The sequence below is a fragment of the Tachysurus fulvidraco genome, chromosome 1 (assembly GCF_022655615.1).
Source record: "Tachysurus fulvidraco isolate hzauxx_2018 chromosome 1, HZAU_PFXX_2.0, whole genome shotgun sequence".
In the NCBI taxonomy this organism is placed as follows: domain Eukaryota; kingdom Metazoa; phylum Chordata; class Actinopteri; order Siluriformes; family Bagridae; genus Tachysurus; species Tachysurus fulvidraco.
The window spans coordinates 45,242,594-45,267,078 of record NC_062518.1 but is presented as its reverse complement, the minus strand read 5'-3'; the positions used below and the strand labels follow the sequence as shown (position 1 = coordinate 45,267,078).

Sequence of the window (24,485 nt, the reverse complement as noted above, 5' to 3'; positions counted from 1 at the left end):
TAACATTTTGTGGAGGAAAGATAGCTGTAATAGCCTTGACCCTCTCTGGGCTTAGAGCAATGCCATCCTTGGTCACTACCTGTCCATGCACTCACAGGTACCCACTCAGTCAGGTCTGTTACTTTCTCAATTATGCCCATTGATGCCATCCTTTTCAGCTCCCCTTCTAATTAGGGAGTAGGGAAATGAGGACCCTCTGTGCTGTATGGTTGTGCACCTTCTTTCAGGGTGAAACCCCTTTTAATGTACCCATGCCACTAAACATATTGACTTCATCAATGTACTTAATTATACCTACTTTGGTTGCCACTGTTCAGCTAAGGAGGTTTTCTCCCCTCGTTTTGACTACTACAAAATGAAAGCAGCGTTTTCATAGCTGGCCATTGATATGGGCTTAGGCTTGTTCTGTAAAGTTTCATAGGTAGCTTCAGATATCACTGACGTGTCAGCACCAGAGCACCTTTTGAATGAAAATAGTGTAAGGTTAGAGTGGTGTGCCACTGTGGCTCATCCTCTGCTATCAATAAACCCATGCTTTATTTCTGCTCGACTAACCCTAAGAACATACATTCATCCTCATCAGCCTCAGTTATCTCTTGTACTTCTGCTTCTGAGTGGCATACTGCAAAGTGTTCAGTGTTATTACACTTCATGCATATTTTCCTTTTGCATGACATTGTCATAATGATTTTGACCACGTCTTGTGCATGTTCCTTTTCTCATCTTTTTGTGTATTTTTGCTAAGTTGCCTTTTGGGTTCTTTCTTTCTAACTGTTTTCAGGCTATCCACATGCTCCGTGCTTTTTGCTCCCTCTGTGTTTTCTGATTTTATTAATTCACAATGTTTGGCCATTCCAACTGCAGTGTCAGGGCACTTTTCATTTGATGTTTTTGTGATACAAGTTCATCACGATTTCAAGGTCACGCATCTGTTCCTCTTTCTGTTCACCAAAATGAGTTTGTACAACTGTCTGATGAATGCTTCCACATTTTCTAAAAGAAGTTAAATTCTAGAATGGAACTTAGCTAGCTCATCCCACTTAGCTCGCTATCTCCTTTAATAACCTCGTTATTGAACATTAATGACTTAAAAATGTGCTCGGCCTCCGCTCCCATTGAATAAATTAGGGCTTTTACCTGTACAACTTTATCCTCCTCCATAAGCAACGAAGCAACTCGATACCTACCTTCTGGCTTGGAAAAGTCTAATGCCCCCTTTTCCACCAGAAAGTTCTCTTTTGTCTTATTGGTCACAGTAGCCCCACCCCCAGCCCCTGACACAAGTGGTTCTTAAGTCTATACCAGCAAGCTACTTAAGAACCATTTTCCTGATTCAGAGCCAGTGCTCTGGGTGTAGAAAAAGAATGAACTGATTTTAAAATTAGGCTCTGGCTCTGAAACAGCACTCAAACTGCCTTGGTGAAAAAAGGGTCATAACTGCTTAGGAGAGGTAAACTTTGCCATGGCGAACTTTGCCAGTCATCGCAAAAACTCGCAATCCGAAATTCCGACACCATGTTGTGTTTGTTGTGGAGATTAATGACACAAATCACCAAGCAATCCGTTGAACAACGTGTAACCTTTTTATTAAACACTTGTGGGCTTAAAAATAATGTAAGAAGCTCAAGTGTGTTCACATCATACATGCAGATAACCAATTATGTCAACTTTAACAATTCCATTTCACATGACAACCAAGAACGTTACGACTTGAAAACACTTATCATGGATGTTGAAGAGTGACCAACATTAACATTAAATAAGATTATATGGCATGAACTGGTTTCTTTCAGCAATTGACAAAATACACATTGAGCTTATGTGTTGTTTAAAGATTATGATTTATCTCTGCTTGCTCTTTTGGATTTATCTCTTATGCCTTGCCGCTATTGACCCTGGACTGCTTGCACATCAATGTGAATCACTTTGTGGAACTATTTCTATTTGTCTTGAGTTCTATATTTTACTTCACTGTTTGATTTGCTGCTTTCGTTGTTCCCCACTCACTCCTTCCCTAGTGGGTCATTAAACTCTCCATAGATCTGTATTCACCCTCTCAGAGTCTCTTTCATGACTAACAAGCTCACACATCATTTAAACACCTCCTTCTGCTAAACACGATTCACAGATTTTACAAAAATAGAAGCAAAACCACAACTGACTCTGTAGGCCTCTGTAACTTCCCCATGTGTGCACTTCATTGTGGAAGAGAGCATGCTGCATGTTCTGCATGATACAATATTATTTCTTCAGGAAGCCCAAGTGTAGCTCTCAATTTAAAAAAATACTTCGTCTTTTTTGTACACACTCTAGTACCCAGGAGCCTCTTCTGCACAGACCCTGCTTGAATTTTTCTTTTGTTCTTAGATGGTTACATGATGGAGGGGCACGGTGGCTTATTGGTTAGCACGTTCGCCTCACACCTCCAAGGTTGGGGTTCGATTCCCGCCTCCGACTTGTGTGTGTGGAGTTTGCATGTTCTCCCTGTGCCTCGGGGGTTTCCTCCGGGTACTCCGGTTTCCCCCCGGTCCAAAGACATGCATGGTAGGTAGATTGGCATCTCTGGAAAATTGTCCGTAGTGTGTGATGGAATGAGAGTGTGTGTTTGTGCCCTGCGATGGGATGGCACTCCGTCCAGGGTGTATCCTGCCTTGATGCCCCATGAGGCACAGGCACCCCGTGACCCGAGAAGTTCGGATAAGCGGTAGAAAATGAATGAATGAATGGTTACATTTTTTGATGAACTTTGTGTACAATACTTATTAGTGGAATTATGTTTCTTCACCATACTTAGGGTCATTTTTTTAAAGTGAGTTATCTCCCTCACACATCATTTACACACCTCCTTCTGCTGAAAACTTTGCTAAACCACAATTGCCAACTTGTCTCTGCTCACAGGCCTTTAACATCGTCACTGCCCTCTGTGTATAAAAGGCAGGCATTTTCTCAGTATGTCTAGCTGTATGCTCACATGGTTTTATTAAAACATTTCTGTGTACCAGAAACACAAGCAGAAGCTCAACACAGCAGCTAAAGACATTTCAGTCACAACAATAACTTCCACTTATCAAAGTACAAATGCAACTATTTTCTTATAGCAGATCAAATGATCATGAGAATTTGTCATAGAGCAGCAGATGAAAGCAGGACAAATAAGATAAGGTACAGATTCCAACATTACTGAGTCATTTACACTCATTAGATGATTTAAACCTTGTCTACTTGTACTCTTACCTGTTGAACTATCATAGTTACTGAGAGTATTTACGCATCAAACTAAACCCTTCTAATAACAGATATGGAGACACTGATCCACCTGAACAGTCATGATGAAGTACACACAATGTCCTAATCACACAATAAGATCATCACACTGGACATTCAGACTGCAGATGAACAACTTTATACCCAATCACTCACTCTATTGAAGACACAAAGAGAACATTTACTTACAGACCATCACAGGCAGTGAACTGAGCTCCATCTTGTCCCTCTAATGACTGACTGACTAAAAGAGCAGTGGTGTGTGTTAAAGCCTTACCACTTCCTGTGTTTCTATTTTAGTGAAACAGATACAAACTTGGCAGTTTTTTTCATGTAACACATTAAAACTGATCTGTTAAGATTAATACTTGGCACAACATATACCCCAATAATTGATCTGACTAGCAATGATTAAATATTTTGTTAAGCTAATATGCTAGAGCATCAGCAGTACTGTTTTTATTTATTTAAATTTGAATGCAATGCAAAAATAGTCCTTTAAATCCATTTTTTTTTTTTTTTGGTTTGTAAAGTTTGTTTTTGTATGTTTTTGAATGAATTCATTGTGCATTGAGGTTGAGATACATTTGTAATGAAGTCAGACTTATTTACATTAAAGTTCTAGCAGACTAGGGGGGTGATGATGTCTAAGGCCTGTGACTCATGCTGTGGTGATGCTTGGTACTTGACTGGAGATGACTTTATAATCAACATTAGACACTCTGTCACCTGTGAAGCTCCTCTACAGCAAGAAGAGCAAGAAAATACACAGTGCAGATTTTTCATTAGGTTTGAGTCTTCTTGAGACACATTGTACAGAAATGTAAAAGTAATGTGGTAATAGACACATACTGTAGTTATAAACAAGTATGACCCTGCTAGCATGGTTAGACAGAGAAAGAGATTAAAGTGTGATTAGTGTTCTGTGGTATGCTGAGGAAAATGCAATTAATGTAATGGTAAAAATCCTTGAATGACCACTAGGTGTCACTGTGTGCATACTGTTGTTAATAAGCTCTCATCTGTTACTGTAAGAGAAGCAGAAGAGTTCTTTGGCTAAAAAGGAAGAAAGCCCATGCAGTGCTTTGTGAGGCTGAAAGACCTTAATGTGTTTATTAAGTCATCCAACATTTATTAAGTTGGCTGAACTTTGCACAAGACACGACATTCTTGGACTAAGATGGGATTTAGAAAATGTGGTTAACAAGGTATTTGAAGGAAATAAGGACTGCAGAGAAACCATTATAACCAGATAAATAAACATTATATATATATATATATATATATATATATATATATATATATATATATATATATATATATTTATATATATATATATATATATATATGCAATGTCATAAGATGAAGCAAAGCTCACACACCTGCATATTGCTGAATTCTTTTCAGATCTGTTTGAAAAAGAGTAAACAAATTAGATATGATATATATGTTAGATAGATTATATATGTATAGAAACAAATTAGTAATCAAATTAGATTTCATAAATTATTATTTAAAATCACATTACGAATCAATGGGGTGAACAAGGGATTGAAAAGGAAAACTAAAATGATTAAATGCATTAAGGTGTGAGTCTGGAGCATCCGTACAGAAATTGGAATTATTTGTATGTTGGTATTTTTATTTCATTTTATTATTATTTTTTGAATATGCAACATTGAACTTTGTACTGCAGCCAGCCACAAGAGGGCATCAGAAACTAGTGTAGTATTAGTTTCTAGTACTAGTTTCAAATGTATTTTTGGAACCACTGTAATAAAAAAAGAAGTGAAATTAAAGTAAAATAAAAGTAGCTGTGGTGAAATTCATAATAATTATATTCATGATGACTTTAAAAGAATAAAAGACCATCAGAGTTTTTAATTAAATCTTTTCATTCACAAGAAGTATAGCAAATTTGTTAAAGTTAACTTGATAAGGAACAGCAAAGGAAACCAGTGTTTCAGTTTTGCCAGATATAAACACATTTCATTTCACAGTTTATATGTTTATATCATCTGATATTTGCACAAAGAAGTTTACACAGATATTACTGAGCAACATCACTCATCGCAACTGTGTCAGTTACATTGCCAGTGAACAAGACCTAGGTTTGTGTATCTTATTAAGAATATCATGGTGCACAAAGGACTGTACCCTGCCAATATGAAGCATTTTAATTATAACATAGGCCTTGTATGCAATGTTCTTCAAGAAATGTTTAACTTAAAATAACTGTTAAAATTAAATGACCAGCACAAATAACCTTATTGACAACCAAGTAACATGTTCTTACCAAAGTCAGCAAACTGGCCTATCTCCTTGTTGAGAGACTCCAGAAGCTGAGACAGAACTCTCCTCAACAGCTCCACACTCTGTTTATTGGTGCAGTCCTTTTGAATAAAAGTATATTGTTTTTTGGAAAAGAAGTTGGTTTATTGATAGGACCTGGTGAAAACTTTTTTGCATTCTGAGGTGTTTCTGACTTTTTCAGATGTTAAAAACATATTTAACCTCTTCTGGCATTGTTCCTTGCTGAGTCTATTATAAACATATATAATCCATTAAATATTCCCAAAACCCTGACTTTTCTATGTCTAAATGTGTTTCATCTTTTTGACTTGACATTTTTGCTTTGTAGGACTCATCAGCCTGTGAGTGGAACTGACATATAAAACACCTCCAACAGTTTCCCATGTTTCTGACAGAGTAATGCTCCAGGTTTTCCACAGAAATAATCAGTTTATGCTGTTTTTGATATCAACTTCAGGTTGAAAAGTATTACAGAGTGAAACCCCACAGGACTCTCACACCCTCAGAATTTCACACCCTCAGAATTTCCCTAACATTTTTTCCCTTAACTAACTTTAACTTTAGCTGATTTCTTGAGAAGAGTGAAGACAGTTCAGAAATGAAACTGATCTCAATTAATCTTCTGTGAATTCCCTCTGTATAAACTGATTGCAAAATCACAGTGGCTGTGTAAACAAGATTCTTTAAGGCTCATGTAGTGGTTGTGTCCAATCTCTGATACAAAATAGGAGAGAGAGAGAGAGAGAGAGAGAGAGAGAGAGAGAGAGAGAGAGAGAGAGAGAGAGAGAGAGAGAGAGAGAGAGAGAGAAATGGCTCTTGATTAAAGATTAAACTTGGTAATTAAAAACATTAAATAGTAGTGATAATAAACATAAATTAGATATAAAATATTCTAAATTTTAATGAACTTGAAATAAGTTTAAGGAACATCAAAACACACACATATATATATATGTATGCGTCGAAATGCTATGGGAATGAGTGTCCAATCACGCCACACTGACCAGACCCTGCGTAGAGAGTGAGGGCCTTGGCACCTGCACGTAGGACAGAGGAGCCCGGGGTGGCTCTGAGGTCAAAGTCATAGAACCTGACGAAGGTCAGCGGGGTGGACCAACCCGCAGCGCCACAGATGTCTTGGAGTGCCACTCCAGCAGACTAGGCCGTAGAGGCCGCCACACTCCGGGTGGAGTGAGCTCCGACCCCAAAGAGTGTGTGGAAGCCAGAGGGCTTGTGAGCCGACAATCGCATCCACTACCCATCTGCTCAACGTCTGAATAGCGGCCGGGAAACCCTTCCTGTTAGGGCCATAGCAGACGAGCAGCTGCACCGATTCTCTCCACGGACTTGTCCTCGGAACAATGAAGTATGGGCTGTAAAAGCCTGACTCTCGAACCGAGGGGGGGACCACCTCGATGGCTCCTTTCCTCAGGAGTGTGTGCACTTCTTGTTCCAGGACCAGAGCCTGCTCAGGTCCCACCAGGACCCACCGGGAAACTCCTGGCAGCTCCTCCCAAGCTGTCAGAAAGTTCCTCAGGGGAACCAGCCCCTCAGGGGTCAGACACTCAGAGCAGCTGGGGCCAAGCCCTGCAGCTGATGGCGCCTCGCGAGAGGTGGCGGACCCTCCCCCTCCACAACGAACCTTCGGGTGGAAAGGTGGGGAGAGAACAACTGGATTGAAGCCGCGCCCTGAAGCACATCTTGTGGCAGGGCTGACTGCCCGGCCTCCATGACCCAAACGGCCGGAGCCACGTACTGCGGCCGTTGACACCTCCTGAGAGGCGGCAGGTCTCCCCCACCCGTACCGAGACTCTGGAGGGAGGTGCCGCTGGAGGGGGGCCGTGCTCTGGAGCACATCCTGTGGCAGAGCCAACGGCCTAGCACCCTGGTGGTGCAGGGGAGGTATGGGCACCGTCACGTGAGGTGTGCCCCATCCCCCCAACCGTAGACCGTCAGGAACTACGCACCACTGCCTGTTTGTCAGAGGCGAGAATGACCCTCAGGTCACCCTGCCTAGAGTGTCGACTCGGGCCCTTAGGCCCCGCCCGCCGAACAGCCCCACGAGATCGGCGAGGGAGGTACTGCTGAAACGCAGCCGACTACTTTTTAGACTGGAACTTGTGTACGACCGCCATTACAGCATCGCCAAACAGTCCAGGAGGAGCCATCGGTGCATTCAGTAGCACAGCTCGATCCTTGTCCGTGCAATGCGAGCAATCGACTCCCTCGAGAGCCGATTGTGCATGCTCCACTCCCAAGCAGACAACGCATCGATCATGCGAATCCTTCCCGGTAATAAAACGGGGACACAGAAAAACACACTTTCGGAATTTTTGTCTGCCAGCCATCACTCGATCAGCAAAACACAGTATCAGAAAAACAGCGCTTACCTGAACGAGCAGAAGCTAGCGTCTTGTCCATCTCGCAGCCATTTGTAGCTTTCTGTTTACGCGACGTCACCCGCCAATGACGTCACATCCCAATGCCTATTGGACAGATTACACATGTGGTTCTGAGCGCGGTCACGCAGGGGCTTTCCCATAGCATTTCGACGCAGCTCGAGTTCTGAAAGGGAACCAAAAAATCTTAATTACAGATTTGTGCGTCTAGTAGGCAGAAATTCACACAATCATCAACAGACTGTTTTATGATCCTCCACATATTTAATAAAAAGAAAACAGGGTTATTTTGCAGGAATTGTTGATTTTATTATAATCTATAATATTTAATATAGTCAATAAATTATCAGTTTATTTATTCATAATCTGTAACTGTTTATTCAGGAGTAGTTGTTGATCGAGATGGAGTTATGTCTCTCTTTTCTTAAAAAGACAAAAACCTTTTTACAAATGAACTGTTGGCCTATCATTTACATTGATGAATATGATACATCATTACACAACAAATATTTACATTTTAAAATAGACAATAATTTCCTGTAAGCACTGAGCACTGAGCCACTGAGACATGACAAATGACAAATGGCTTGCATTTATTCAACCACCTCCACCTCCACTACTGAATGAACTTCCATGATGTTTTTACTCCATAGATCAATAATGAAATAGTCACCAAAGGCACAGACATGATCCACTAATTTTTGAACGTCAACAATAGGACAATTTTTTTATTATAATTTTTTATTTTTTTTTATAACCACAGATATTTTTCCATCAAGTTTCACCAAAAGTCTTAAGCCCCGTTCACACTGCAGGTAAAAGTGGCCCAAATCTGATTTTTTTTGGGGTCAAGTGACCAGGTCAGACTTCTTCAGGAGTAATGTGAACACTCCGATCTTGCCCAGATCTGATTTTTTCAAATCAGATTCAGACCACTTCCATATGTGTGAACAACCAAGGCGGATTTAATGCGACTTTTGTGTCAATCTACATCTACGCCTACAAAATGGATCAAATAATCAAAAGTTGATCCGACAATTTTCAACGTCTCTGTGCTGCCATTACACAAACATTTAGAAAGAAAAGCGAAAATGCTTACTTCCTCCATAACTTCGCCAACTTTAGCGCAACGGCGTGCTGTGTGTGACGTCATTGTTATTGTTTGTTTGCGCATTCGGGTCAGTTCGAAACAGCAAACAGTTCACACTGGTATCTGATATAGGCCACATTTTAAAAGGTAATGTGAACAGCCAAACAAAAAAATCAAATCTGAGCAAAATATCCAAATTGAGCATTAAGACTTGCAGTGTGAACGTGGCTTTAGATATTCCAATATGCATTGTGCTTTCTGGTGTTTTATTGTGAATCAGTTTGCTAGCCCAGAAGCCTGATCATTGACAGTGCAATCAGTAAAATAAGAAAACAGAGATTATAGTCAAATAAATACTAAAATGTACAGACAAAATGTGTACATTCTTCACCCAGTTCACTGTGTTTGGATTAATTTATTCTTTCCATAATCCCAACTAATCTGCCAATCTGATCTGTGTAGTTATATCCAGTAATTGAACAATTCATCAGTAAAGCAGGAACTAAAAAAAAGTTTTGTGTTTTTTTTGGCTACATTTAAATATGTACCTGCAGTGCATTTGGTGCTTAAAAAATCATTGGAGACTGAAAATGAATACTCTATGTGAGAAACATTAAATATCTCACAGTGACCACAAAGCGTTCTTCAGTACATCAGTGATAAGACACGTTATTCACACGTACAGTATGTGTAAATCTGCTGTTACAGTCAAACTGATGATTAGATCAAGTGCATTAATTCAGATAGGGGAATTCAACAGTGTTATAATACGTATAAGAATTAAAAATGAAGCATAAAACAATAATTTTCTTCATATTGTTTTTTTCCCCCAAATTTTATTCATCACATACTCAGTCATACACAGCAGGTTATGTTCGTGTTTTTTTTTAAAAAAGAAGAAAAAAAGAGATAAGACAAGATCAAAAATAATACTAGAACTTATCTGTCCACAATATAATAAGACACAAGCATGTGAGCTCTGGTGATAAACTGTTACATTGTTTTAAATATTTCTCTAGAAAAAGATTTAAACATATGAATAAATTGATGCGGTTAATAAGGGACCCTACATGTCACCAGGGCTCCTTCAACCTAAAGCAGTGGTGATCTTACTGTATTCTCTGGCACTGAAAAGGACAGCTGCAATACAGCCATAGACCTCTATTGTAATCAGAGAATGCGGAAGTAATGCATGCTGTGTTCAAACTGTAAAAAATCAATCAATCAATCGATTAGTCAATTACTTAATCAATTAATTAATTGCTTAAATATTTAATTAATCAATTACTTAATCGATTAACTGATTAATCGATTAAATAATAATGATAATAATAATTACAGAACATGTAAAGTTTATGTTCTGTGATTTTATTAAGTTAAAAGTGTAAGCTAACAAGAATTAGTACAAGTTTAGTGCACAAAAAAAGGTGAAAAAGTGAATGGTAGCCAGCTGAACTAGATTTCCTGGTTTGCTTGTGACTGTCAAGGTTATTCCTTGGTTAATTCATTCATAACGCACACCATCTGTGCACCATCAGGGTAACTGTGAAAAAATATGCAAAGGTACTGTACAGCTTTACCTCCATTTCACTGCTAAAACTGTGATGAACAGTCTGTCATCACAAGTCTCTGAGTAAGTTATGCTACTAATGGTAGCATATTATGGCATACATGGAGTTTAAGAAACAAGAAGTATGTCACTATGCTTTTGGCTTCGTATAACCAAGTTTTGATGAAAATGGATCTCACTGAACTGTTCAACAGGTGTGATGATCAGTGGTGATGAATTTCTACCTGCATCACTGAGGAAGGGTGGAAGCTTGGGTAGAGTTTATGAGTAAAACACTGACCAGTGAAAAGTAAATATTACACATGGCATCAACATCATAAAAGAAGATGACCTTTATTGTAGTCCACAAACACTCTGATCTTCTGAGGAGCCTGTTTCAAGACGAGGGGAACATGGGGAGACTCACAAGCCTCGTATCTAATATTTAGTCCAGTATCCATTTTACAGACATGCTATAATGCTTCCTTTCCTGTTAATGGACTCTCGAGCCACTCCTAACATCCACTTGTCTTCCCACTGACCAGCAACTCGTATTCAAATTTCCCGGAGGAGAATTTTCCCTGTACATCAGGAAAACGATCAAATCTCTCTGGGTTATCTGGGAGAATCTGTCGCTTTCCTTCGTGGCTCACTTGTTTCTAATCATCAAAAAGGAGAAGTTTAGAATTTGCTGTATCAGGATCCAAAGTCACATCGACTAAAAGAGGCACATAATAATATAAACTGCTTACAGTATACTGTATACAGTAGTGAATATGTATAGATTATTGTCATGTGATCAATAAGAGCTCACACACTTGCATATTGCTGAAATTTATTCAGCTCACTCACTCACTCATTTTCTACCGCTTATCCGAACTTAGGCACGGGGAGCTTGTGCCTATCTCAGCCGTCATCGGGCATCAAGGCAGGATACACCCTGGACGGAGTGCCAACCCATCACAGGTCACACACACGCTCTCATTCACTCACGCAATCACACACTACGGACAATTTTCCAGAGATGCCAATCAACCTACCATGCATGTCTTTGGACCGGGAGAGGAAACCGGAGTACCCGGAGGAAACCCCCGAGGCACGGGGAGAACATGCAAACTCCACACACACAAGGCGGAGGTGGGAATCGAACCCCGACCCTGGAGGTGTGCGGCGAACGTGCTAACCACTAAGCCACCATGCCCCCCCCCCCATTTCTTCAGCTCTGTTTGTTAAAAAAATATATATATATTAGATATTTTTATTATATTAAATTATTAGAATAAATTCAATTCAATTCAAGTTTATTTGTATAGCGCTTTTTACAATAGACATTGTCTCAAAGCAGCTTTACAGAACATAAACATAGAGCAGAAGGTAAACATAATTAATGATCAAGGAAATAACGAATAATAAAAGAAATAAGAATTAACAGAACAAAAATTCTAGATTATTATTAGATATATAAAGTTCACAATGTGTATGTACTTATTCCCCTATGAGCAAGTCTGAGGTGACTCAGGCAGCAGTGGCAAGGAAAAACTCCCTTAAATTGGTAAAGGAAGAAACCTTGAGAGGAACCGGACTCAAGAGGGAACGCATCCTCATATGGGTGACACTGGGGGTGTGATTGTAATATACAGTCATTTAAATGTTGTATTGGTGTAAGGATCATGGACTTCGGATCTCCTTAGTATCACAGAGTCTAACTGGAGATGTCTCAGGATTCTTAGAGTCGGCCTCGACTCAGTGGACGTCCAAAGGCTTCGTCCCACAGAGGACGTTGGGAGCTGGTACAGTGTCTGGATGCCTCGGGATGGGTACAAAGAGAGAAGCAGTGGAAAGGGTTTAACATTCATAAATTAACTGTTCATAAAGATGTGCAGGTCTGATGTACCGGTGCATGATATTATAGGATGTATCATGTGTACGCCTGACTAAAGAGATGAGTTTTTAATCTACATTTAAACTGGGAAAGTGTGTCTGAGCCCCGAACACTATCAGGAAGACTATTCCAAAGTTTGGGAGCTAAATACGAAAACGCTCTACCACCTTTAGTAGTCTTAGATATTCTGGGAACTACCAAAAGTCCTGAGTTTTGTGATCTCAGAGAGCGTGAAGGATTGTAACGTGTTAGAAGTCTAGTTAGATACATGGGAGCTAAACCATTAAGAGCCGATCAGTCATATGGTAAATATTGGTATTGAAAATACAAGACAGTAAACATTTATATCAAATGAAACACTGTGATAAACAACACATTTATTTTAAAAAAACATACAATTGTTTACACACAAAAATATATTGCATAGTTTTTATGTCTTATATATTTGTTGGATTAAATTTACGCATTTCTGGCTCAGAAAAAAAATAATAAATAAATAAAAAAATCTCTTTTCGTCCCGTAGTTTTCTAGCAAGTAGAAATACTCAGCCAATTTAAAAGGCTTCTCCATTGCCTTATTGAGAAATTCATAAAACTGAGATTGAGCTTACATTAACACATTAGCACTAGCACATTAACACATTAGCACTAGCACATTAACACATTAGCACATTAACACATTAAAACTAGCACATTAACACTAGCACATTAACACATTAGCTCATTAACAAATTAGAACAATAGCACATTAACACATTAGCGCATTAACACTAACACATTAGCACATTAACACTAGCACATTAACATTAGCACATTAAGTCTAACACAACACATTAGCACATAATACTAACACATTGGCATTTCGGACAACATTGGCCGGCCCTGTTTGATTCACTTTCAACCATAGATGTCCCAAATCCTGTTTTTCAGGCACTGCAACATTGTCATCGAGTTGATAATCAGTCCTCTGTGGTACGTTCAGGAAGAGTTAGAGTGCAAGGGCAGAGACCATGTCGCATCCCAGGTGGCATGATGAAGTTTGTGGCAGCAAATTGTTCTGAAAAATATGCCAAGAGTACTGTTCTTTTTGAACCTCCAGAGTCTGGGTTGCCAGCTGGTTTGTTGGCTTCTCCTGTACTAGTGCAGGTTATCCGAGGTACTGTTTATTTACCTGTAGTAAATGTGGTAACCACTGATATGTTGCTCTATGCTAACACTGTTTTGGGTACACTAAATCATGTTTGTGTGGTTAGTTTGCCATCAGGAGTTAGTGAGGTTCGGTCTGTAGTGACCACCGTGGGCTTCCCAAATTGTGTAGTGATCTCCGGTGTTAAAGCACAAATTGATGCACTCGACTTGTCTGTGTTGTCAGAAGCAGAACAGGGTCCGGTGAGGGACCTGCTTTACCGGTTCCAGTCTGTGTTTTCCAATCATGAGGGTGATTTAGGATGTACCGGCTTGATTTCCCAGGACATTCCTCTGTTAGATACTGTTCCCATCCGGAGCGGTACAGGCGTATACCTCCTTCAGAATATGAAGTGGTGAAGTCCCATATCAATCAGTTGTTGGAGGCTGATGTTATAAGGGAGAGTTGTAGCCCATATGCATCCCCAATTGTCCTTGTTAAAAAGAAAGACTGTAGTCTGTGGATGTGCGTCGACTACCGTCAGTTGAACACAAAGACCTGGAAGGACGCCTTCCCTTTGCCGCGTATCGAGGAGTTGTTGGACTCTTTGACAAAGGCCTGCTGGTTTTCCACTATGGACTTGGCTAGTGGGTACAATCAGGTCCCTGTCACTGAGAGAGACAAGCCCAAGACCGCATTTTGAACTCCTTTCGGATTGTTCGAATGGAACCGCATGCCCTTTGGGCTTTGCAACACCCCGAGCACCTTCCAGCGTCTAATGGAACGGATGTTTGGTTTACTTCTGTACCTTGATGACATCATAGTCTTCTCTTCCTCAGTGTCGCAGCAGTTAGAGCAGTTGGAGGTAGTTCTAAGTCGTCTAGAACATGAGGGTCTGAAGGCTAAATTGGGTAAATGTGCATTTTTCCAATGTGAAGTAAAGTATCTGGGACATGTCATCTCGGCCCAGGGTGTATCCACGGACCCCAGTAAAATTGAGGCCGTAGTTAACTGGCAACGTCCCACCAGTGTGCAGGAGTTGCGTTCATTTTTAGGCTTTGCAAGCTATTACCGCCGCTTTGTTGAGGGGTTTGCAAAATTGGCAGCCCCTCTGCACATGTTGGTAGCTGAATGGGCTGCTGCTAAGCCTAAAGCACGAACTGGGCAGGGTTTTTCTAGTGCCTGGATTGAACAGTGCCAGCAGTGTTTTGATGAGCTGAAGAGTAGGCTTACTTCTGCCCCAGTACTGGCTTATGCCAACTTTTCCCTGCCTTTTATCTTGGAGGTAGATGCCAGTCATTGTAGCTTAGGAGCTGTTCTCTCCCAGGAACAGGAAGGTAAGGTACGGCCATTTTCTTATGCTAGCCGCAGTCTTAGGCCTACTGAGCGTAATATGTCCAATTACAGCTCCATGAAGCTCGAGTTTTTGGCGCTCAAGTGGGCCTTGACTGAGAAATTTAGGGAGTACTTGTTAGGACAGAAGTGTATTGTGTATACGGACAACAACCCTCTCAGCCATCTGGCCACTGCAAAGCTTGGGGCTACAGAGCAGCACTGGGCTGCTCAGCTATCAGCATTTGATTTTAATATGCGGTATCGGCCAGGGAGGAGTAACCGGAATGCTGATGCCCTTTCCAGACAGGACCTTGCTAGTCTCAGTGCGGTAGAGGTTTGTTACCAGGGACGGAAGTTCCAGAGGTCTTGGCACAAGCGTCAGGGGCAGATTTAGTGACACCAGCTACTCAAGCTGTTGTGTCTGTTTTTCCTAGTCTGGTGGGTGATATGAAGGCATTGCAGGAGGCAGATCTGGTGATTGGGGAGATTTTGGTGTTCTGGAGACTAGGAACACTCCCCAGTTTTGAAGAGCAATGCCAGCTGTCCAAAGCCACCCTAGTCTTACTGCGTCAGTGGGATCGGTTGCTGGATAAGGAAGGGGTTCTACATCGCTGTGTGTTTCGTTCTAAAGGTGGTGAAGAGATTCTCCAGGTAGTTCTACCAGCTGTCTTGTGTAAGGAAGTTTTGACTCAAGTGCACCAGGGACATGAGCACCAAGGGGTCGAACGGACCACCGAGCTAGTGCGACAGCATCCGATGTAGCTTAGTGGTGTCGGGAGTGTGAAAGGTGTCAGGTCGCTAAGGATACGCAGCCGGTAGCTCACAGCTTCATGGGTCATCTGTTGGCCTCTAGGCCAAATGAGATCTTGGCCATTGATTTTACACTGCTGGAACCATCTCGCTCAGGATTGGAAAATGTTTTGGTAATGACCGTTGTCTTTACAAAATACACCCTGGTGGTCCCTACTCGGAATCAGCGTGCTCAGACAGTGGCTCGCACATTGGTGGTGGAGTGGTTCTATAAGTTTGGTGTCCCTGGACACATTCATTCTGATCAGGGCCACAGCTTTGAGTCCTCTTTAATACAACAGCTCTGTAGTCTCTATCAGATTGAGAAGTCCCACACTACCCCATACCATCCAGCAGGTAATGGGCAGTGTGAACGTTTTAACAGGACACTACATAATCTCCTACGCACTCTACTGCTCGCTCGAAAGGCAGATTGGCTCTCTGCTCTCCCACAGGAACTCTTCTGCTATAACACTACCCCCCATCAAGTGACCAGGCGAGCTAATGCGGATCATCATTCCAATCGACACCACCTCCCTCGGGCAGTGGAAGCGGGGGGGGGGGGGGGGTGTGTTTCAATGGAAGCTCCTGCATCTAATGCTGTTTCTGCCCTTTTCAGGCCCTGGCACTAAGTCATTCCCTTGCCATTATGGGGTTGTGTCCATTGTCGGGGCGACGATGCAAGATCTAGGGGTAGATTGTAGTAGGGCAGTCTAGGTACCGCCCTATTAAACGCGGTTTTCACCTGAATGACAGGTGCGACAGCCTATTGGCTGCTGCTCCGGGTGTATTCAAAGCGTAGTTTATGTCACCTGGGTACGCCTCGTACAACTATTGTGTGTGGGTGTGCGCGCACAGCTTGCGGGAGGTATTCTGCTAGTGTCTGTGCACTATCTAAGGTGTATTTGTTTATAGCCAGGTTATGGTCCCGATTGGTACAACATTGCTGTTGGGTACAGGCTGTCCTTCACTCCATGTTGTGTGTGCTCTGGATCACCTGCATATTAGCAGTTCGTTGATTACGGATAAAGCTGTGAGTAACTGAACCCGTGTGTTTAGCGCTCTACTTCCGGGTATGTATATTTAGTCCTTTTGAGCATTATTGGGGGGGTGTCTTTGACGACTGATTTTATTAACTTTTGTTTATTTTAGTGCATCTACTTGCGAGCACTTCGTTGCGGTGGACTGCAGGACGAATGCTCCTTAGACCACGTTAAGACTGCAATGTTTGTTCTGCTGCTATTTTTATCTCCGTGACCGTTTGTATCTGATTACTTTCTGGTTTTGTGTTTCACGCTTATGCTGGTGGTTTAGGTGAAGCGTGGTTAGTCCGAGCCGTCATTTAAGCGAGAGGTGCCGTTAACGGTGCCGGCTTAGCTTCACCGGCTGTTACATTGCCACCAGTGGCCTGTTCGTTTTTGTTTAATTTTTATCTGAGTTTTCCTTGTTGAAGGCTCTTTTCAGTTTTTGTCCTTTTGTTTTTTTTTTATTTAATGTGCTTTAATTTGAAGACTGTTGTCTTCACATGTATTGTTTGCTTTATTTCCTCTTTTTTTGGTTTTGTTCTTCTCTTTTAACCTCTTGCTGCTCCATGGCATGACTAGGTTTGAGCTATTGGCACGAACCTAGTATTTACATCCTTCTGTCTGACCCCTGTGGCCAGTAAATTGTCCATTGTGTTCCCCTTTACAGTGTGAACTTATTCTAACGCGAGTTGTTGGGTTGAATGTGAGTTGACCTAATTGTGTTTTGTTTCATTCTTTTTTGTTCATTTCAGGAGCTGAAGGCCCCAGTGAGGGAAGCTAGCTGTCTTGGCCCTGTGGTGGTGGTGTTTCTCACAGTGTGTTTTTGCTATTGAAATCTGCGTCTCCCTCACTTAGAGTGGGTGTGGTGTGAGTGTTTGTGAGTGGTGTGTTTTAGGATACTCACTGGTCAGCTAGCTGCCCTACTGGTAAGCCTCAGCCGGAAAGTTTCTTGTTTTTCTTTATTTCTTGTCTTTGTTTGGTCAACAGTTTTTTATTATTTTAACTAGTCATTGTGCAATAAAAGTATTTTGTATTTATATTCATGTCTCCTGTGTTCAGTGGTAACGAACCTGTGTGCTATATTTTGGGTACAAATTTCCCCGTTTATAAAAATGGGGTGGCGTAGTCTGCTCTAATTTTTAGTTGTATATTGTGTCAATTCTTGCCCTCCACTGCCCCGCCACATAAAGTATTGTGCAAAACAGAAATCAGCTGAAATGTGAGACACTATGTGCAAAGAACAAATAAACATTGTGCAACACAGCATGTAAACAGTTTGATGGATGTCTCATGGAAGTGTGTGTTTCGTGTAGGTCTGTACAGTCCATACCATTGATGTGTGCATGTTGTGCTCAGTACAGTTCCATTCAGTTATTGAGGAGCCTGATAGCTTGTGAAAAGAAACTGTTACACAGTCTGATCGTGAGGGCTCGAATGATAGAGATTTTCTCAGCTGTCCTCACTATCCGCTGCAGGGTCTTGCGATCCGAGATGGTGCAGCTCCCAAACCAGACAGTGAAGCAGCTGCTTAGAATACTCTCAATGGTCCCTCTGTAAAACGTAGTCAGAATGGGGGAAGGAGATGTGCCTTTCTCTAAACACCAAGAAATTTGGTTCTCTTGATGATCTCTACAGATGATCCGTCGATGTTCAGCAGAAAGTGGTCTCTCTATACTCTTCTGAAGTCAACAACCATCTCTTTAGTTTGATCTACATTCAGAGACAGGTTGTTGGCTCTACACCAGTTAGTTAGCTGTTGCACCTCCTCTCTGTATGCTGACTCGTCGTTCTTGCTGGTGAGACCCACCACGGTCGTGTCATCGGCAAACTTGATATGGTTCGATCTGTGCATTGTTGTGAGTCAGCAAGGAAATATGACAAATTCAGTCATAATTCAATTATTACAATTAAATTTATTTATAATACATTGTTTTGGGATTTATTATTTACACTGCCTTTGAAATATGCACATAAAAGCTATTAAATTATTTGCCCTTTTATTCACATACTGCTATTTATTTGAACACAACTGTGTTATGATGTTCTATCAGGGTTTTACAGTGAATCCATTTATTTCACTTCATAAGTAGCTTGTTATTGGCTGTAATGTTGACTTCCTGATTTGTTTACAGTGTTGTGTTAGTGTACCTGTGTGTAGACATGCAGAAAGAGTAATAACACTTCTGTTTGATTCCTCATTTTACTCCTGACCTTCACTGCACTGAGATCCTCTACTGACACTGAATAATACTGCAGGATCCAGTTATCTGACTTTAAGATAAAACTTTATTAATCCCATGTGAGAAATTCCAATGTTCCAGCAGGAGACAAACATTTTCACAATGAAAAGACAGCAATATAACAGCAGTGAATACATAATGATGCATTTATTTAATTGATCAAACATTTCATCCATAAATCTCCTCACACAACGACAATTAAAGTTCACACAGCTGAAACATCAACCAAAACTAATAACAGCGTCTAACTGAGATTGTAAGCCTACAACTTAATATTCAACTAGAGAAAATCTCACAAGAAATAGAAAACACAGCAGTACAAATACAGAAGTGGTAGAATTAATACTGAGAAAACAAAACAATTAGTTCTGCACCATATTTCAGATAACAGTCAATAAACATAGTATGTATACAATATAAAACAAGTTTAACTATTGAATAAATCTCAATCCCCCAATGATGCTAGTTTCCAGTTTGCAATTAATCCTGTTTTCCAAAACTTTGTCTTTTTTAAAAGATGTAATTCTCAGTGTTTACTCATGAGGAGGTTTGTAGGCTTTAACTAAACAAATCCCTACATAACAGTGACGATGTCCAGAAGACGATGAGCAAATAACAGCAGGAGATTAAAATGACAAATCAGTATTATTAATCAACACAAAACCATAAAGAAAATAAAATCTGAAATTATATATTTCAGTAAATGTTTATACTTTTTATAGATGACTTTTTTTCTCACTCCTCTATGACTGCATTCTCAATCCTGTCTTCATCATTGTGATCTGTTAAAGAAATAATAAAAAAAGTCTTTCATTGAATTTTTCCCAGATATCTCAGAGAAAAGAAAAGTTGCATTTGATTTCATCCTAAACACAGTTCAAATATATTTTTTTTATTTGAATTTGATATTAAAATACGATGTGAGAAAAAAGTTTTTACTTTTCCTAAAGTTAAAATGTTTTTCTTGTGCAAATTAAACTCATGATGCTTGTTATGTTAATTGTAGAATACGTACTGAAAGAATTCTTACCTCGAGCTCTGTAACATATGACCAGCAGAATGATGGTCACCAGCAGATACGGAGAGGCCGTCACCACACTACAGATCAGCATGAGCACTGAGAATGGAGCTTCTACAGGTGATGGACCTAAAGCAGAATAAAATAATAATTATAATCATCTTTAATTCCTTCTTAACTATTTCGATGATTTAACTGAATCTGCAGTACAAATAAATTAATTTACACCTGTGTGCACAAGTATAACATAGAATATGATATGTGCACACTATAAATCTATATCTCTAATTTATTTATATACAACTTAAAACCCTCTAAACCTGTGGAGTCTGCCTACACTAACTCATGAGAAACATGCAACTGAATTATATATACAGATATATATGAACACTGAATATGGATTACTATTTAAATTTATACTCATTTACAGGTACTAGTTAAACTAGTATATATTACTAACATACATGTTTTTATCCTCAGAACATTTCCCTTTTCCTTTAACATTAAACACACTACATGAAGACTCACCATGCACTGTGATGTTGACAGGATTACTGTTTTCTCCAGATTCAGACACACACCAGTAAACTCCAGTGTAGGATATGGAGAGGAAGCTGATGTTACATGTAGATCCTGTAACTGATCCCCAGTGTGAACAATCTAACACTCTCTCACTGTGTGTGTATCGTCTCACTGTCCATCCAGTAGACTTACTCTGGTCCTCACAGCTCAGTGAGAGAGAGTCATTAGTAAAGTGTTGAGTTCTGCTGGGATTGATGATCAGAGAGACTGAAGGAGATTCACCTTAAACACAGATCATAGATATCACAGATTATAATTATTTTTATCTATTATTATGATTGTGTTTTCATGGCATAACTTAAACACATTCATTCCTCAATCTATCTATATTCAACATTCCAATAGACCATTGTTGTGTTTTCCTCACCAGTGATCCATACTGGCTTTCCAGAGCTGTATTTTGTGTAAAAGGGTCGTTCTCCTCTCTCTCCTCTACACATATAAACTACTGTGTGTTTAAGAGCAGCAGGACTGAGAGTGTAGGAACCACCAGATCCTCTGCTGCTGTCTGAGAGGAGCACTTTATTAGTCTTGATATTGCTAGGACTGGATCTATTGAGAACATCTCTGTACCAGCTGAATGTCCAGTCTGTCCAGTTTGTAACTTTACAGCTTAGAGTTACTGAGTCTCCTTCAGTCAGCCAGCTGTGTGGAGATACACTCAGTACTGGCCGTGGTCTCTCTGTTACACAAGAAATACACAATTATTCTTAAATCTGTACATTTAAGTCATACATACACAATAATCTCTCTATTTATAATAGATAATAGAAGTAAGGAATAGTAAATAAAAATAATATTTATAAAGATATAATTACGTAATAGACTAAATACCTATATAAGTCTAATTGTACTATGTAATTAGAGGAGGCATTAGGAATGAGTTCATTCTTCTTGTCATCATCAGTCGGGGGTTTATTTATTTTGCTAAAGAAGTGGAATCATCTTCTACTAGTCTGTCATTTATGAGAGTGAATCTCTCCCTCATAAACACAGTTAATTTCATGATTTGGTTTAAAATACCAGAAATACAGAAAGTTTTATTAAATTATCATCTAATGAGTTAGATAATAGCAGGGGCAAGACACGATGAGATTTACTGCTTTAACGTTAGCTGTGTACTATTAATCACTGCCTCACTATAATTATACTGCATGTGTAAAATTATCCAGATGTTGTTGCCACAGACTCACCTGATACAGTCAGTGTAACTGCATCACTGATCCCTGAGCTCTGAGAGTTATGGCTCTGTCCTTTGCAGGTGTAGTTACCACTGTCAGAGTCATTAACAGACTTGATACTGAACTCCTGCTTTTTGCTGTCTTTATACCGTTTGCCTTTTCCTTCTTCCGTGTTGAGACTGGAATTATTCTTAAACCAGATGTATGTCCACTCAGTGTCTCCTCCCTCTATGTCACATCTGAGAGTGATATTCTCGCCACTGTACACGTGTTTATCAGGTTTTATGGACAACACAGCTTTAGGTTGCCCTATAAAAATGTTAATAAATACACAAAGAACTTTCTTGGTGCCATAATGTATACTACAGAAGGTGGCAGAGCTTTCTGACCCACAGTTATGGAACAGTCTTCCAATTATTGTTGAGTCTCAGATCTGAACAGTCGATAAATAAGTTTGATATAGATTCAACTTCAAACCTTCACTTAAGTACCTTTTAACACATTTAGCACTATTTGATTCTGTACTATGAAGTTATAGAAGAGTAATAATTTATAGTCAAACTATACAATGTCACTCAGATGAGGATGTGTTCCCTAAACTTCTGGTTTCTCTCAGCAGCAGCCACACAATGTGTGAGAATACACCAAGAGTTCAAAGTAAGACTAAATATGAGATACACTGTTATAAGAGAAAAGACCGAATATAACTGAGTTAAAGTGACTTCTGTTCTTCATACCTGTAAAATTGCTTTTTTTTAATGAAAGTGCTAAACTTTGTATGTCAATGTACAAACACACCCTTCTCAGTTCTAATTCAAATCAGAAATGCACACATAAATAAATAAATTTAAATCATTTAAAATAAGGCAATATATAATATATATACTGTATACCTTCAGCATGTGTTTCTGGAATGAGTGAAATCAGCACTGAAACAAACAGAAACACACAACATGATGTAAACATAGAAAAGATACGGTGTATGACTGAAAGCAGCACAGCTTTGACAAACTAAACTCAGGTAATAAAGGAATACGATATACTAATTTGCATAATTTATACGTTAAGTGGAAAAGACTAAAGTAAATATCATGTTCTGCAAAGCGATTGAAAAATATTGATCAAGAGAAGGGTATAAAAGTATTTCCAAAACAGTACATGTACAAGGTAACACTTTGAATATCATCATTCAGATGTGGAGAAAAAACTGACATCACCAATGTGGCCTTTGTGACCGAGAGTAACTGCACAAATCCACGAAACCTTTTTATTAAACATGTGGGGACGCTTTATTATGTTGGCTTTGTAGAAGCCAACATTCTGATTTCCGTTATAAGCTTATTATTATTATTATTATTATTATTATTATTATTATTATTATTATGATGTTGGCTTTGTAGAAGCCAACATTCTGTTTTCCTATTTCAGCGTAGACAAAAATTTATAAAATTTAATGCTGCCTAGGGCTTTCGAGCCACATGCACCAAATTCAGATGTGTTGTAGATGCTGGTCTGAAGTTTGTTGCTATTACTTTTCTAAGCGATCCGAGTACCAGTACTTCCGGTACCGGGTCTCAAATTGGCCTTTTTTCCCATAGACTCCCATTATAACTTTGGAGGTTTATAACTCGGCAAGCTTTCGACCTATCTACACCAAACTCGGCCAGCTCCTTTAGGGTGATACTCTGAACAAAGTTTTAAATCGGTGTACCGACTGGCCTTTCGTTTGTGCCGCAGCCCCGCCCACAAATATGCAAAATCAAAAAACTTTTTACAACATGGACATGTGACGTATCAAAACACTCAGAACAATGAGGAGAACTTCCTCAGGAGTATTCGGATGACATCACATGCTCGTCTCAACTTGCCCCAAATGTTTTGGCACCCTATCTTTCTGTCCATTTGCCTCCAAAAGTAACACTGACCCTTATGTCCACTTACCTCCAAAAAGCTTTGCAAATATTTGCCTCGTCAAAGCAAACATCAAAGTTTGTCGCGACAAACTTTATAAATCTAGTTATTATTATTATGTTGGCTTTGTAGAAGCTAACATTCTGATTTCCGTTATAAGCTTATTATTATTATTATTATTATTAATATTATTATTATTATTATTATTATTATTATTATTATTATTATTATTATTAGACAAAAATGTATTTAAAAAAAATGCGGCCTAGGGCGTTTGAGCCACATGCACCAAATTCAGATATGTCGTAGACCCTGGTCTGAAGTTTGTTGCTTCTATTTTTCTAAGAGATCGGAATTCCGGCATTCCCGGTACGGAAGCTCAAAGTGGCCTTTTTTCCCATAGACTTCCATTATAAACTTTTGAGGTTTATAACTCGGCAAGTTTTCGAGCGATTTACACCGAACTCGGACAGGTTCTTTAGGACCTTACTCCGGACGAAGTTTTTATTTCGGACTTCCAACGGAATTTTCGGTTTTCCGGTAGTCGACGATCGAACATCCCATAGACTTGAATGGGGAATTCCGAAAATTCCTCTAAGCTCTCACACACACAGCGTGCGCAGAGCTCAGGCACGGCTTCTCTCTCTGTGATCCACTCAGTATAATAATAAGTAGAATCCCATAATGACTGCAGTATTGACATGAAATGTCCAAACCCTCAGTAGCCACTTTTTGCCAAAAGTACTGTCACCCCACCGGGTATTCTGGTGACGTCACTTGAC

The 24,485-nt window shown here is 39.8% G+C and overlaps 1 protein-coding gene across 1 annotated transcript in view; it reads right to left on the bottom strand.

Moving 5' to 3' along the window:
* Positions 1-24,485, bottom strand: part of LOC113648508 (immunoglobulin superfamily member 1-like) — a 51,408-nt gene that overhangs the window by 5,511 nt on the left and 21,412 nt on the right. Inside the window, exon 4 of the mRNA XM_047799885.1 lies at positions 22,686-22,721. Coding sequence (XP_047655841.1) covers positions 22,686-22,721 — 36 coding nt within the window. The remainder of the gene's footprint in view (positions 1-22,685; positions 22,722-24,485) is intronic.